This window comes from Echiichthys vipera (genome assembly GCF_963691815.1).
Source record: "Echiichthys vipera genome assembly, chromosome: 12".
Lineage (NCBI taxonomy): Eukaryota > Metazoa > Chordata > Actinopteri > Perciformes > Trachinidae > Echiichthys > Echiichthys vipera.
Window position 1 is genome coordinate 5,899,947 of NC_139837.1, and position 17,352 is coordinate 5,917,298.

General features: G+C 41.0%; 1 protein-coding gene across 1 annotated transcript in view; it reads left to right on the top strand.

Annotated features, from left to right (window-relative positions):
- The window catches only part of pld1a (phospholipase D1a), a 32,762-nt gene that overhangs the window by 11,171 nt on the left and 4,239 nt on the right, over positions 1–17,352 (top strand). Inside the window, exons 3-25 of the mRNA XM_083924019.1 lie at positions 425–594; positions 927–1,069; positions 2,773–2,884; positions 3,187–3,252; positions 4,036–4,094; positions 4,300–4,392; positions 5,286–5,438; positions 6,286–6,435; positions 7,139–7,222; positions 9,796–9,877; positions 10,473–10,583; positions 10,718–10,903; positions 11,717–11,930; positions 12,262–12,390; positions 12,835–12,953; positions 13,245–13,358; positions 14,752–14,862; positions 15,036–15,124; positions 15,280–15,393; positions 15,553–15,602; positions 15,785–15,919; positions 16,378–16,531; positions 17,231–17,348. Of these exons, the coding sequence (XP_083780145.1) occupies positions 425–594; positions 927–1,069; positions 2,773–2,884; positions 3,187–3,252; positions 4,036–4,094; positions 4,300–4,392; positions 5,286–5,438; positions 6,286–6,435; positions 7,139–7,222; positions 9,796–9,877; positions 10,473–10,583; positions 10,718–10,903; positions 11,717–11,930; positions 12,262–12,390; positions 12,835–12,953; positions 13,245–13,358; positions 14,752–14,862; positions 15,036–15,124; positions 15,280–15,393; positions 15,553–15,602; positions 15,785–15,919; positions 16,378–16,531; positions 17,231–17,348 (2,756 nt within the window). The remainder of the gene's footprint in view (positions 1–424; positions 595–926; positions 1,070–2,772; positions 2,885–3,186; positions 3,253–4,035; positions 4,095–4,299; positions 4,393–5,285; positions 5,439–6,285; positions 6,436–7,138; positions 7,223–9,795; positions 9,878–10,472; positions 10,584–10,717; positions 10,904–11,716; positions 11,931–12,261; positions 12,391–12,834; positions 12,954–13,244; positions 13,359–14,751; positions 14,863–15,035; positions 15,125–15,279; positions 15,394–15,552; positions 15,603–15,784; positions 15,920–16,377; positions 16,532–17,230; positions 17,349–17,352) is intronic.

Here is a 17,352-nt window from a genome sequence, read left to right on the forward strand (position 1 = left end):
GGAATTGTTGAGTCTCTTTATTATGAATTAATGAATAAGTCTTGTGTCTTGAGATGTGTCTTGAGATAACTTTTATCATGATTTGGCAGTGTAAATCAAATTATATTGACTCTGATTCAAAAAGATTGATTTTAATTGGGAAATCAATTTCTTTCAAACGTATAGCACACATCGTATGAAAGAAAAATCCTTAAGATGGTCCGCCTTCAAACCAGCATCTAACAGGGCAAGAGGATATGAGGCTGGATTTTTCCTTTACGTAATTTAGATCTCACCTAAACGTTACCTGAGCATTAACAGAAACATAACCTCACCTACTGACTGAAAAGTTAAAACATCTCGAACAAATGTTTCAGAGTTTTCAGCAGCCTACGCGCTCCTTAGCAGCCTAACCTAACCACCCACCTCTCTCTCTTCCTGCTAGGGGACTGTCGTATCCCATTTTCAGCAGTGTATGCCACGGTGGGCTTTAAGGAGGCCAACGCTAAGGTCTACCTTCCCACTGTTCCCATTACTGCCCGGATACTGGAAGTGGAGAGATTCACCACCGCACAAGACCGCTTCAACCTGTCGCACCAAAGGAGTGTCAACAAAGTACTGCACACAATGTTTATGGCAATATTACATTATTACTATATGTCCTTGCACTCCTTACTTTCGGTTAATATGGGGATCATAGCATAAGTTAAATCTGTTTAATGTTGCTATAAATCACTATAATTTGTGTTTGCTGCAATGCTTTATGTATGTGCATTTCAATTTTTGCTTCTAAATTAACCATTTCTAAAGCGACTTAAAATGACTCTAACCCTATTGATTGCCTTATGTATATTAAGCTCATCATCTCTCTATGCCTGTGTGTGTGTGTGTGTGTGTGTGTTTGTGTGTTTGTGTGTTTGTGTGTGTGTGTGTGTGTGTGTGTGTAGTCTCTGCCGGCAGTGTTTAAGATTGAGTTGAAGCACGGGGAGTTTACCTGGATGGTTAAAAGGAAGGAGAAACATTTCATGGAGCTGCACAGAGAGCTGAGGACGTACAAGACCTTCATGAGGATACCGCTGCCGTCACGCAGGTCGGTGCCTACACAGTTGCACTCCCACGCGGACGTGCACGTGTCGTGTGTGATCACTGACAGAGAGATGTTGCATGTATACACAAACTCGCATGCACGCTTGTTCTTGTCACATTGCATTTACCTTCTGGAGAAGAGCTTTTTATATCCACATGGGAAGTGAGTTCCCACAATTACCAGATTATCTCCCCGTGGCTTGATTATTACAAGTATACACACACAAGTGCACATGCATACACGCACAGGTGCATAGATACACTGGTATGAGCATGAGAACATTGCTCTCTAGTTTATAAGTGGTATTAATCTTCTCCTCTAAATCTTGCCAAAGATATTTCCCCAAATGTCAGACTATTCCTATTAATATATTGTTCCGTCACCTTGTTTATCGACATACACACATACTGTGACATTTCAACTCCCTTCCTTTGCATTCCTCTTTTTCCACTATTATCCTCCCCCTCTATCTTGTGATGTACAACACAAAGGAATGTTGCCCTTGGGTTTTAATAGGATTTACTTTTGCCCTACTGCTTCTTCTTCTCTCCCTGTCTATGATCTTGACTTAATGTTGGTATAGGAAGGGGCGCGTGATGTATTTTCACAATTGCTTCGGTGATTGTTATTTGGCCTGGAAAATGTTAAGACTCCCTGTTTTCAGTTAAAAGTACAGATCACCGCAACATGAAAAATAGATGTTTTTCCTCTGGCCTGTAGTGCTATCTATAAATCTAGATTGTGTTGATGTGAGTTGCCCAGTGTTAGAGATGTGGGCCATAGAGAGGTCTGCCTTCTCCCAAATATAATGGAACTGGATGGCACTCGGCTTCCTTTGAAAAACTCAACAGCAATGTCTCTTTCAGGAAATCATGACGCGGTTGCTCAAGATAATCCACAGACGTGGTTGTGATCCCTTTCTTCTAGGAACTATTTTATTTTCTACTGAACTACAGCCGGCAACTGTATTACCGTGCAGAAGGAAGGGTGCTCATGAGGCCCGTATTCCTCAGCTGAGCGTTAACGTTAACTAGCTCAGGTGTGCCAGCAATGTTGGTCAGCTTTAACCTACTTTTCACAGGCTAGCAATGTTGGACCATGATGCTGTCCTTCTTACATGAACCTGCTCACAACCAAAACAAAAGGTCTGTGGATTTTCTTAAGTCACTGTGTCATGATTTCTTAAAAGAGACATTGCTGTTGAGTTATTAAAATGTTTTTTTTTTGGTGCTTTGAGCACCACAACCCGAGTGCCATCTACGGTATAGTTCCATTCTATTAGAGAAAAGGTAGACATCTCTACAGCCGATATCTTCAACACTGGGCCCTAGGTCTGTGTGGTTGTCTGTCAAATATTTTAGAGTGAACTATCCCTTTAACTAAAATGTTTATTTCATGGTTCTGTATTCCTGGTGAATTTAACATACATGCGAGTCAACCTGCTACCTGTTCATTTTTTTTAGCTTTTATACTTGCCTGTTTAAACACATGCTGGGCAGGGAGATATACAGGAAATACTTGGTTTTTCTTTAGCAGAGGCCCTTGTAGCCATTAGCTCTAGGCAACAGGAACAGCCATTGCCCAGAGGTTGTTTGTGCTAATGGAAACACTGTGTGATTTGACAGGTTCCCTCTGGAAAAAAAAGCATGGTTAAATAGTTTGGATTTTTGAATTGAACATCTTTATGTCCCTCCTCTCTGGTTCAGCCACACCGTGAGGAGGAGGACAGTGAGGAAGAGCGAGGTGAGGGAGATGCCCTCCCTGCCGAGGGGAGGAGGAGATGAGCTGGTGCGGGATGAGCAGGTCTCCAGCAGGAGGGTATGTCGCAACAGTGTCTGCAGCCTTTTTGCCTGTTTTTTTTCCTCTGGTATGAAAATTCACTTTTGTCATATCTTAACTTTATGCCAAGGAGGTGTCCTTGCACTTGCTTGTTGCCATGACACTTAACGCCTTGCCAAAACATGTATGCTTTAAAACCCTCTCTGACTGTGTGTGTGTGTGTGTGTGTGTGTGTGTGTGTGTGTGTGCGCTTGTGCACATGTTTCCATAGTGTTTATGTGCATGGATTTTGTCATAAAAATACTCACAGTGGCCAAAATATAGTGTACATGTTTCTACAGAGACAATTAGAAGACTATTTGAACAAGCTGCTGAGGATGGCCATGTACCGCAAATATCACCATACTGTGAGTAATCATACTAAGCACTGCAAGCTGTGACATAACCACATAATGAATACCTGGCAACCTACAAGTTTAAATGAATACTAATTGTGTGTGTATTAAAAATGTCTCTAGAGATGAACCAAATGCATCATGTGGCGACTGTATGTGCGCTGTTTATAATTAACAGTGCTTTTCAGCATTTTGCTAATCACTACCCTTATGACAGAACAATGAGTGTTGATCATTAATGTGTTTATCCAAAGCACCGTGACAGCTTTATGTTGACACACTCATTTAAGTATTTTATTGCTGCTCATGGTCGAGAGTAGTTAAATACCCTGAAGAAAAATACTGAAACTGAAACTTAAGACGGCGTTTCTGTTTTTCTGTAAATAAGTTTCTGTACTTCTCATGTTCAAAAACCCTGCACAAAACACAAGTGTTACAAAATAGGGAAAGACTTTTTATCAGAGCTTTTTTTAACATTTGGTCAAATAATAAAACACAGTATGTCCTCTTTGGTATACTAAACTTTACCATTACCTCCACTTCCTTTACCTATATGGTAGAATAATACTATGCATCATGCTGACGCATTAAAAAAATCCTATTTGAGATGACAACACACGTTGAGATAGTCTGGGATGAGTCACATTGCCTCTGGGCGGCTGGTGTGAGTAGATGTGATCTAACAGCTGCTTGCTGTCGATGTGTATAGTGCAGTGTGTATCATGTTGTTGTTTTTTAGTCTGTACAAGAGTCACTGTGTGAAGCCCCTTGATGGCTCTTCCTGTCTATTCTCAGATGGAGTTTATTGACATCAGCCAGCTGTCTTTCATTCATGACTTGGGGCCCAAAGGACTGTGAGCATTTTCTCTTCTTAAATCCCTCTTTCTTCCCATCTGTAAAAACACACATGAGATAAAATCTACAAGGATCAGGATAAAAATCTCATGGCACTTGCTTTAATTGTGCTCATTTAACAACTTCCAAATCTCCATTGTGTTTTATGCTCTCCCTACATCCCATAGTACTTTAGAAGATACTATTTTCTAATGTCTCTTCTAGGGAAGGGATGATCTATAAGCGCTCAGGTGGACATCGTATCCCTGGCATGAACTGCTGTGGTCACAGCCAGGCCTGCTACCGCTGGTCTAAACGGTGCGTGGTTACCTCTGTCCTCATGTGGTGCCATCTCTGTCTCTCTTTACCTTTTCTGCTGTCCCTCCTTTTGTTTTAGTTGCCATGTTCACATAATGAATATCACTGTTCTTGACTGTTTTTTTTCTTCTTGTAGTCAAGCAAACAGTTTACATGTATTTAGCAGTGACTTGATGGTAGTTAAACAGCATTTTAAGTGTTGCTTTTCTCTTTATAGTGACCCTCTCATTTTGAGTTTATTACGAGTGGAACCCCTTAGTGTGTAATACTGAACAACCACAACATATTTTTACTTTTTCATTTCTCTTTCGAACTGGCAAACTTGCCTAAGATGTAGGTGTGATGGATGCTGTGTACAAAAGAAATGAAACATTCCAGACTCCAGTTTCAGGGAGCCGTCAGTGTCAGAGTGTGGGTGCTAAAAGGCAGTGATCACGCACTGCATATTTAAAAAACATAATATCTTAATAAGTGTTATTATTATTTTTTCCTCTTCTTTTTTGTAGTTTGCTGACAAAGTCTTTGTAGCATCTTCAGCCCAGCTGCATTCGCACATGCTTGCCTCTCTCTTCATCTGTTAGTCCGTTTATTTCTCTTTGTCAAAGCCAAATTATTACGTGAGCAGTTTTTATTGTTGTACTCTAAAGACAACGCAAAAAAATCCCACACGTTTGAAACACTCTGTCCGTCCACCTACATTCCCATGATGGTTTTCTTCCTACTCCTTTTTTCCTTGTAACAAGAAATACAAGAAATGATCCACCAGCAATGAATCCAGATCTGCAGAACTTTACATAGACACACAAATCCTAAATCCTGAAGATGAAGATGATGATGATGATGATGCTGAGGACTGTGTGTGTATGTGTGTGTGTCTGTGTCTTTGTGTGTAGCTGGCTGGTGGTGAAGGACTCGTGCCTTCTGTACATGAAGCCAGACTCGGGGGCCATCTCTTTTGTCCTGCTGTTGGATAAAGAGTTCAGTATCAAGATGGATTCCAAAGACACAGAGACCAAACACGGAGTCAGGGTTGACAGCCTCTCCAGGTGATTTTTCCGTGTGTGTTTGTGTGTGTTTGCGTGTGTGTACAGATGAACATTTGAATTTTGATGCAGATGCCCAAATAGTTATATATATTTTGAGTAAAGCCTCACAGTGGATTGTGAAGGTAATCCGAGGTTATTTCAAAACCAGTTAAAACGAAACGCATCCCTTAGACTCTCTCACACGGTTGGAAAAAGTCACGTTGTGATGTTAACATGTATTGCAAAGGGTTATACAGTATGTCATACAGAGAAATAAATAGTTCTCAAGAGACATCCTTCAATCTCCAGGGAACATTTGTAAATGTCTGGTTTGAAGTGTAGCTGGAGTGCGCTATACCAATTTGCAGTTGCAGTTTGCAAGTTCTATTATGCTGAAAACCAGATGTTTGCCATTAATAGGTCATTTTCAAGAGCTAAAATCCTTTGTGCTGTCCAACTTACAGTGCAAACCTCAAGCAGTGTTCCAAACAATGCTAAGAAGGCTAATTTCACTGTTTCATTGCTTAAAGCAGTCACTGTTACAGAGTGGATTGTTTTCTCTAGCTCCTTTTCATTCCAACACTCTTAATCCAGGGTTTATATTATTTTAGGAATGATTGTGGAGCTCTATCTTGTTAAAAGGATTACACAATGCCTACTTTTATAAACTTATCAGCAGTGTGTTAAGCTAAGGGCCAAATGAAACAAAAAAAAAAAAAGAATTACCTCATTTTTTTGGCTCTAATGTGGTCCATGCCAGTAAAATGACTGCACGTTATGTGTCTGTATGTGTATAAGCGTGGGCATGTATCTGATTAGGTCTGTGTTTGTATCTGTGTTTGTATCTGTGTGTGCATCGTCCCGGCAGGACCCTGGTGTTTAAGTGCAGCAGCTACAGACACGCGCGCTGGTGGGGTCAGAGCATCGAGAGCTTTGTGAGGAGTCATGGGAAGGCTTTCCTCCGAGATCACCGCTGTGGATCATTTGCCCAGGAGCAGGAAAACATCCCTGCCAAATGGTAACCACACTGGAAGACATCACAAGTGCTGTGTCAGCGGAAATACTTTGTGCAAATAATAACAAGAATAACAATTAGGAAATCTGAGTTGTGCATTAGTTTTAAAATTGTGGTTCTATCTCATTCTTCCTGACCACCAGAGGCAGTGCTTTACAGTAGAATTCATAGAAGCGTAGTTACGTACGTAATTATCAATTTTCAGATCTACAAAAGTAACTGAAATTTAAAATATGTATATATAAAATTGTAGAGTTGAAAGCTGCTCATTGGAGAGTAAAATACATAAAACTAAATATACACAGCAAATCTTCCCTTCCTCTGTAATCCTTTCACTGGTTACTATGGAAATGTTTGAGAAGACTACGCACTCACCTATCTTTTTTAGCTGCCTTGCCATCTTTCAGGTCTTTTTTACATTTTCTCCCCCTCAGATGGCACGTTCTGTGATATTGAATCATCTGCGCGATAATGTCATTACATTGTGCTCAGCAAGGGAGCCTGAGGAGAGAAACATGCTGCGCTCCTGTGAGCGAATGGAAAAAAGAGAGTGTTTAAAAGAACAGTTATGTCGTGATGACACCGCTATGAGTGTTGCCTGAATCTCGCAAGGTTAGGGCGAGTTTGTGCGTGTGTTGTCTATGTGTCAACACAAACGCATGTGACAGTGATGTTTGTTAAGTGAAACCGTCAATCTTCTTTACAGGTATGTCAACGGTAAGACTTACATGGAGGATGTGGCTGATGCTTTGGAGGAAGCCAAAGAGGAAATCTTTATCACCGACTGGTGGTGAGTTTCAGTTTCAGCTTTCATGTGAGCATGTATGATGTTAAAGATTGTGGTTGAGATGTGTGTGGTGTAAACACTGAAGTGTGAAAACCATGAAATGAACAGCTCAGTGGGTGATATCCGACTCTGTCAACTCGGGGAGTCATTATATAGGTATCTGTATATATTGTCGGTATTTTCAACATGTTCAGTAGTGAATAATGATTGTGGAACGTACAGTAAATAGATTACTCATCAAATCAAATCTGCTTTATTTATATAGCACCTTTCAAAACAAACCCCCTTGACATCCACACTCCCTCAATTGTGTAACACACACACACACACACACTACACTGATACCCCCCCCCCCCCCAGATTTAATGGAGTATGGCTGAGCACTGATAGGCCGAGTGAGGAAACAACATCCTAAGGGGGCCATCCCCACCGAGAGCCGTCCAAGCCCACGAACTTTATGAAAGATTTATGCATTTATTTTGTTTAATACTTTGATTTTCTTTGTCACACCATGAACAAACTCGTACGAATAAGTGATACACTTTATAATCCATGTTATAATGCAGTTTCTGCCACCAAAGCAGAGAAGAAACGTACAGATAATTTGTCCAAAAGCAAGGCTGAAAAAAATCAGTAATTCCTATTTAGGTCCAGCTTCTTGAAATTTCTTTCTTGTAAATTGACATTCATTAGGCTTTTAGTGTAGTAAGCTATCTGGCTATTTATTTAAATCCATTTTTAAACTTAGTGGACAGATTATTCTCTATTGCTCTTTCTTAGTCAGTATCACCACCTTGTAAATTCCTGACTGATCTAATTTGTCAGGTCTGATCCTTAAAAACGAGCCAGAAAGTTTATGATTCCCTGTAGACTTTCTATTTATGTTTACATTCAGTATGAGTCCCCAAAACACATTATTTGATTCCTTGAGGTCTCACCAAGCAGCAACCATCCGGGAATGAAAACAGAAGTTGGGAGCTTTCTATGAAAAATACAGCTTTTTTTCATACTTGCTTGAAATTGTCACTTTATCCTGACGCCACTATGAGACAGATGATTTGTGAAAAGGGAATGCACCTCTGCATCGAGCTGCTTCTCCGCTTCTAACGACATCTGCTAGATTCCACTGTGGCAACGACTGCTTATGAACTCTGATCAAACTGTGAAACTAGGCAGCGCTGAACAAATATGAATCAAGGTTTTTGTTACTGTCTTGTCAATTTCTGGCCAAAATTTTGATCAGAAACACATTTTTTTGTACTGTTTAGCTGTAAAATGAGCTGTGAAAAGTTTGTCTGGCAGGTGGTCAGGGCTTAGTTTTGGCTTGACTTTCTCATTCTCATCTAAAGTATTTACTGCATCAGCATCTACCATTGCACATCTATATTTTATGCACCTGTAATAGTCTGTAATCCTTTCTCAAATGGTTTGAAACTGAAAGGTTATAACAGAAAAGTTTCAAAGGTACAGCAATTATGCGGCGGTGTTTAATTATAATATGTAGATGATGCTGCACACATAGTCTCATGCACTAGCTGAAAACAATATGGAATAAAAGCTTATTTCAGTAGTTTGGTAAACGTAGGCCATTGTCAGACTCCTTCCAAAGAATGGGTTGGCACCTTGATACCCAGTCAGTGTAGTACCTGATGCTGTTAGATATTACATTATGTATTCCCCACAAGGTAAAATGGTAATAGCTCTAATTACAGTCTCATCCACACACCCAGAATAGAGATACACTACAGGAAGATAGTCTCCCTATAGTATCTGCTTACACCTCCTTTGTCATTCACTGTCGTTATTCATTTACTGGCTGGGTCGTGTTCCTCACATACTGTAAGAACCGATTATGTGACGAAAGTAGAGTTGTGTTGGCCCTTTTCAAAATGGCATTTAATCTAAGTATATAATGAAATTTAGGGTCAGAAATGTGTTAAAATTCAGAAAACAAACACTTCAACACTTCTAATTTGTCTCATCTTGTCAGATGACAGTCATACCTCAGGGTGCAAATCAAATCTCATATCAATAACTTGCTCGACTGCTTTGCATGTAAAAGACATTTATCCTGTCCTTCCCTTAATGTTAAAAAATTATGTTTTTTTAATGGAGTTTTATAATTGGAAATAAACACTGTGTTTGTCTCTACCGACACAATTATAATATTCCTGACAGTGTAATTTCAAATGTAATAGTTTTACGGTCCCTCTGCGACAAATGTGCGACGTGGCTGAAATCCCTGAGTTCCAAGGCAGTGATCACTGGGCTTATGGACTTAACCAATGAGGTGTCAGCCTGTGTAATGTGAACCAATGGCATTGTAGACATGAAAGCTCAGGATGCCAATGTGAATGACTCATGAGACCATATATCATTATGTCATGTCCTCCATATGTTAAATGTGTAAAATGTGTTGGTAGCCCTGAAGGATGAATAGAAACTTTAATTTCCTCCATCTTTTAATGTTTTATTAACTAATGGTGATGCATTCAGAGATACGTAATTTCCTCTTTTGATCCGTCTTTCCCTCACTGTCCATCTTGGTGTCTGTTTCTGTCTCTCTTTTGTGGCAGGCTGAGTCCAGAGATCTTCTTGAAGAGACCTGTAGTGGAGGGCAACAGGTGGAGGCTGGATTGTACCCTCAAACGCAAAGCAGTAAGTGGGAATTCAGTTGCCAACATTATGAGCGAGAAGTGACCCAAAGGCCAAGTATTGAACAATACAGACACTGTACTAAGCAATCGAAAACATTAGGATTACACTAGATAACAGTAATCAGGATTACCCCTTCAGAAATGGTTTAAACTGTATTGAAACCGGGCTACACGGTGGTGTAGTAATTAGCACTGTCGCCTCACAGCAAGAAGGTTCCAGATTTGCATCCCGGCCTGGGCCTTTCTGTGTGGAGTTTGCATGTTCTCCCCGTGTCTGCGTGGGTTTTCTCCCACAATCCAAAGACATGCACGTGTTAGGTTAAATGATTACTCTAAATCACCCGTAGGTGTGAATGGTTGTCTGGCTCTGTTCGTCTCTATGTGCCCTGTGATAAACTGGCGTCCTGTCCAGGGTGGACCCCGCCTCACGCCCGATGTCAGCTGGGATCGGCTCCAGCCCCCCCGCGACCCCGACCCCGGGATAAGCGGTTGAAGATGAATGAATGAATGATGTATTGAAACCAAAGAAATGTGAATTTATTGAGTGGAAAGAAATGTGTTCTAAACATTGTTCTTTATTTCCTGTCCCTCTACAGCAACAGGGAGTGCGCATCTTTGTGATGTTGTACAAGGAGGTGGAGCTCGCCCTGGGTATCAACTCAGGCTACAGCAAGAGGACCCTCTCGCACCTGCACCCCAACATCAAGGTAATTTAAGGATGATGGGTAGAGAAATAAGTTGTGATAGACCAAAAAAACACACCGTTAGGCTCCATATTATAGCTTCTATGTACTATTTGTATGAATCCATGCTGTGTTGTGTTGACATGTTTGTTTCTTAGGTGATGCGTCATCCAGACCACGTCTCCTCCTCCGTCTATCTGTGGGCGCATCACGAGAAGCTCATTGTTATTGACCAGTCCGTGGCCTTTGTGGGCGGGATAGACTTGGCCTACGGACGCTGGGACGACAGAGAGCACCGGTTAACTGATGTCGGCAGTGTGACGCGCTCTGTGGCTCTTGAGCAGGTCAGACACATACACACACACACAACTGATTAAAATGTCCCAGGCATGGTTTTGGTATAGGCAAAAAAAGTGTCTCTTCAGCGTGTGGTGATTGTGTAGGTGCATGAATACAAAATAAAAAGAGCAAAGACTTTCACAGTGCCAGCTATCAGAGAGACCTCTTCTTTTTAGCACACATACAGTACAAGCACATGAATATTCTGATATGAAACTACAGACAAATATGCTACACTATTGCCCTTACAGTCGAAACCATGAACTGCTTTCTTTTAACATAACCTTTTGGCAAAACTGTCAACGACATTTGTAAATGACAGCCATGTCCCCATAAAAAGAAACCTCTGTCATCCTGTCTTTTCAGTCATACTTCCCAGATAATAAATCACAGTGTTTTGGGGAGCCACATTGACCTTTCCTCTAGCACCAAACTTTTTACACAAGTTTGAGTTTGAGTTTGATAGAATAAAAACTGAATCTCACATGGATAGAATAACAAACATAAATACACGAGCGCACAGAAGATACATCAAACCCTTAACTGTGTTTGAACAAAATCTTATCCACCTTTCATCTTAATAAAGGTTGTCTATATAATGTGTTAGAAAGACCTGTCAGTATGATACAGTACAACTCAACGGCATCAAAAAGACCATAATGTTGAATCACCTTTCTAAAACAGTTTCCACAAAAACTGAATATTATAGGCTTTATTATATTGTTAGACTGTTGCATTAGACTGCACCCGTTTTAGTTAGATGTAGATAATAAACTAGCAACTGAGTGAACATCCGCTGTTGTTTTCATTTTTCCCAGGCTGCCTCCACTAACACTCCGTCCAGTAAGGGTGTGTCCTCCGTTGATGATGTCTCCAAGAGCAACGGGCGAGGAACGCCACCCAGTGATCCGGTGGACTTGCCCAAGCTGAAGGGGATCGGGCGCAGTAGGAAGGCTCGCTTCAGTCTGTACAGACACCTGCAAAAACACACTCTGCAGCACGCAGACAGTGTCAGCAGTGTAGACAGCGCAGGTGTGTGTGTATGAGAAGAAAGAGCGAGAAGTGAGAGTGAGAATGTTGGAATATGAATGGGATTTACATTGGAAAGAACTTTGCTATAAAAGTGCTATATACTGTAAATACAGTCAATTTACCATAATATTTTCATTGTGTGTGTGTGTGTGTGTGTGTGTGTGTGTGTGTGTGTGTGTGTGTGTGTGTGTGTGTGTGTGTGTGTGTGTGTGTGTGTGTGTGTGTGTGTGTGTGTGTGTGTGTGTGTGTGTGTGTGTGTGTGTGTGTGTGTGTGTGTGTGTGTGTGTGTGTGTGTGTGTGTGTGTGTGTGTGTGTGTGTGTGTGTGTGTAGGGAGTGGTTCAGTGCAAAGCCTAAAGACAGGTGTTGGAGAATTGCAGGGAAACACACGATTCTGGCATGGAAAAGACTACTGCAACTTTGTTTACAAGGATTGGATCCAGTTGGAGAAACCTTTTGATGGTCTGCTACACCCCACGCACACACACACACACACACACACACACACACACACATGAACACACATGCAACCACTCACACCCTCTAAGTTAGGTCTTAAAGGTTTCCATAATTGCCAAGTCTAAAACTCTTTTATTATACAACACCATACTTAATATTAATCTTAGTCTCATGATTTTTCGTCCTGTTACACCAGTTTGACAGAAACAAATAGTCATTTGGAAAACTAATATGAAGTGGAACTTTTTACGCCACGAAACACTTATATGTCCCATTTTTTTTCTCTCCCTTTCTCTGCACTAAACTCTCTGACCCCGCTGTGCTCCTTTCCCCCCTCTTCTCTCTTTCTATCCGTCCCTTTTTTCCGTCTTACTGTATCTTTTTACATCCTCCCTCCATCTCACACTTTTTTCTCTGTCTTCACTGGGTTGGTTACGCTCTGTGCAGACTTCATCGACAGGTACACCACTCCCAGAATGCCTTGGCATGACATCGCCTCAGTGGTTCATGGCAGAGCTGCGCGCGATGTGGCCAGACACTTCATTCAGCGCTGGAACTTCACAAAAGTACTGTAAAACACGCGCGCACACACATTTATATACATTAACAAACACAAACAGGAATGTGAAGCAGGATTCAAATTTGAAGCTGAAAGTCATGATGTGTTGACCTAAAGAAATAACACACAACAATAAACACTAACTGAAATGTCTGGCTGGAACATTGGAAAAAATACCTTAATCCTCCCACTCATGCTTTCCATGGCACCAGCTTTTTTCCTCCAGTTCTCCTGTTTTTACTCTTTTCCATTCCTGCTCTTACCCTATATAACACTCTCTCAACGGTCTCCCCTACAGATCATGAAGCCAAAGTATCGCTCTCTGTCTTATCCATTCCTGCTGCCCAAGTCTCACTCCAGTGCCAATGAGCTCAGATACCAAGTCCCTAACTGTGTCAATGCCAAAGTGCAGGTAAGAGAACTGACGAGTCCCATTTCTACCTTTAACTACACTTTAAAAAACAACATATATTGTGTAAATGTTTTTTTTAATCTTTATAATTGAACACAATGAGAAAGTGGGGTATAAAAGCAACAATTAAGCAAACATCAAACCTATAATCGCTGGTAGAAAATTACAGAGGGAGCGCAAAAACAGTATAAACTCCCACTTTGCCACACTGTTTTCCACATCCCAGTGTTCATGCACTGCTGGAAAAAGATAAGAGAGAGTGAGTGTTAGAAGAACTCTTCATAGTCCAAAAAGTTATATAACTACAAAGGTTTGCACTAGTGATTGACACTTAAAGGTTTTTAGCCGAAAGGAACCGACCTTTGATAGAAATGCTCGACTAAAAAGAGAAGTGCATGAAGACTCCATCACATTTGTTTTAAGAAGGCAAGGCAAGGCAAGGCAGCTTTATTTGTATAGCACTTTTCATCCACAAGGCAGACTCAAAGTGCTTCACAGCACAACATGTCATGAATTCAAATGCATTACAGGAAGACAAAGAGAATAAAAACATAGACAATAATCAAAACAGTGCGGACGTTAAAAGTGCGAAGATTTAGCAGAAAGCTAAGGTGAACATAAAAGTTTTCAGTCTAGTTTTAAAAGTGGTCAGAGTGGGTGAAAGTCTCAAATCTTCAGGAAGTTTATTCCAGCTGTTTGTTGCATAATGACTGAAAGAGAGAGACAGTATTCTTTTGTTTTCTTAGTTCAGATTGTGTGTTTTGTTCAAACTGAACTGTGTGTCTGCTTTCCAACTGACACCTCTGTGAACATGTATGTACGACTTCTCCATTCGATCTGCTGTAACCACTTATAAAACACACCCATTCTTAAAATATGTTTTACAACTTTTGCTGTATTTTTTTCCCCTCTCCCTTTATTCACCAAATAACGCACACATGTAAACAACGTGGACACACTGACAAATACAAAGGCAATAAGAGATGATACAAACAAATAGAAACGTGAGAATTAAAATAAATTAAACTGAGGGCATGTTTTTTCTTTTTGAAATGAAAGGAAGTTAATGTCCTCACAGAAAAACGATTTACCACTAATTACTCATTGCTGTATGTACTGTAGTATTAAGCAGAAGTTACAGTTTATAAGGTAGGTAAGGTCATGAAAACATACATGATGTTTGATATCTCCTAACTACCACTGACTATTATGTCAGTTCTGTTTTTGATGATATAGGTACATTGGGATTGATTGCTTAAAGACGCACACATCATACTGATAATCCACGTATTGCACAGGCAACACTTGAACTGTTGTCAGCTCATGGCTACTTTGTTGAGCTTGTATTTACGTAATGATCCTATATCTGTGTGTGTGTGTGTGTGTGTGTGAGGTTTTGCGGTCAGCTGCAGATTGGTCGGCAGGCATAAAGTACCACGAGGAGTCCATCCATAATGCCTACATCCAGGTCATCGCTAAGAGCAAACACTACATCTACATAGAGGTAAACCAGCAGTGAGCTGAATTCATCTGTTTTTTGTCAGTCATTTTGTGTCGGTGTAAGTATGTTCTTAATATATTTAGTGGCTCTCATTGTGGAATGAAATGCTTTTCTAGTCTGTAACATAGAGTTGTACTTCTGTTTCTGTCTCCTCCCCTTCGCTCCTCTCCTGTTAGAACCAGTTCTTCATCAGCTGTGCTGACAACAGGACAGTCTATAACAAGATCGGCGACGCCATCATCGAAAGGATCCTCAGATCGCACAAGTACTTCCCTTTTATTTAAAACATTTGGCTGTTCAAGTGTGAGTTTTTACACGCTGTGTTTACAAGAAAAGGCCTTTTTTTCTTCTACTTCTGCTTCTCACATCTTAGCGCTGGCAGTCTGAGTCTTTATGAAACTAATGTGTGTTCACTCACAGGGAGGGGAAGAAGTACCGTGTGTATGTGGTCACCCCCCTGCTCCCTGGCTTTGAAGGGGACATCACCACAGGAGGAGGGAACGCCCTTCAGGCTGTCATGCACTTCAACTACAGGTGAAACACACTGCACGTGACATATTGAAAGAGGAAGTAAGAAAGTGGATGTGGACGTGCCACTAGAATTCTACCGTGCATGTATTTCAAGTCATTTGGAGTCCAGGATGTACAATATGGATTTACTTTGTGATGAGTTTTAATCTCCTGCCTCTTCAGAACCATGATCCGAGGAGAACACTCCATCATCTCCCAGCTGAAAAAGGAGAGTAAGTACAAGAATAAACGATAGAATGAATATGTTGTGATTCATAAAATCAGGGTTAAGGTTGGAAAAGTGCAAATATTGGCCTAATTTCATCCTCTCCTCTCCTCTCCTTCCCTCTCCTCTCCTCTCCTCTCCTCTCCTCTCCTCTCCTCTCCTCTCCTCTCCTCTCCTCTCCCCTCCCAGTGGACGACCATTGGATGAACTACATCTCCTTCGCTGGCCTGCGTACTCATGCTGAGCTAGAGGGACGCTTGGTCACTGAGCTCATCTACGTCCACAGCAAGATGCTCATTGCTGACGACAACACGGTCATTATTGGTCAGTCTCCCATCTGCTCTCCCATTTTCTGTCTCCCTGTTGTTTTTCACTAACTACTATTTCAGGCAACTAGCATTTCTGCTTTGACACCATTGAGGTGTGATGAATCTAAAAATCTGGCTTAATTTCTGCATCTTCCACCACATGTGCGGCTAAAGAATACAGTTTAAATATATATAGTGGCTGCTGAAACATAGCCCGGCTCTGCCCTCTGCTGGCTTATAAAGTGCAGCTCACTCTACAGCACTTCAACATATATCAACAGTCAAAGGCTGAAAGTTGTTCCTGAATGCTCTCCTTTCTCTTTTTTAGCCATCACTGTAACTTTAACGGTCTGTCAGTTTAAAGAACCATAAAATGATCGTTATTTTATAGCATGATTAAGAGGAAATGCAACCAGACAGTAAGTCCAATGAACGCTGAGATTCAGCCTCCATTCTTTGTTCTCTGTGTTTCAGGTTCTGCTAACATCAACGACAGAAGCATGCTGGGCAAACGTGACAGCGAGGTGGCTGTGATTGTTGAGGACACAGAAAAGGTCTCTTCGATGATGGATGGAAAGGAGTATGAGGCTGGACCCTATGCGCTTCAGCTTCGCCTTGAATGCTTCAGGTGTGTGTATTTCTGTGTGTGTCTGTGTGTGTGTCTGTGTGTGTCTTTGTGTGTGTGAATGAGAAGCACATAAAAATCTAGTGGAAACATTTTGCAACATTTTTTTTAATGCCAATTGCTTTAAAGGTCCCATAGTATGCTATTTTCAGGTTCATACTTGTATTCTGGTTGACTGAAACATGTTTACATGCTTTAATGTTCAAAAACACACTGTCGTTCTTATTCTGTCCGTCTTAATATACCTGTATTCACTCTCGATCTGAAATGCTTTGTTTTAGTGCCTGTCTCTTTAAGCCCCCCTCCTCAAAGAACCCACTCTGCTCTGATTGGTCAGCGTTCTCATTGCAGTCGGGGCTGCGGCACTTTCTACCTATATATAGTATAGTTGTGACATCATAACCGTACAGAAGTCCTGATGGCTCGTTTAAAGACAGTTTCTGGGTACGGGCTGTGTGGATTTCTCTGTGGATTGATCGTTTGATACTTTCACAGTATTTATAGCAACTTGACCGCCTTTATAATTTACAATACGGGACCATTTATTTTGCCATTCATATCTCCACACTATCCATTCAAAAGGGCATTTTTAGAAAAGTGGCTGTATCTGATAACAGCAGTTACACATAAAGTGAAAAGGTTTCACTGCAAGTTTTATAATGGATGCACTGTGTTTCTCATTTCTTTTCTCTTTCTGAACAGGACTATCCTTGGAGGTCACACTGACACCACCATTGACCTGTCGGACCCCATCAGTGATCGCTTCTATAAGGAGGTGTGGATGACCACAGCTGGTCGCAATGCCACCATTTATGAGAAGGTAT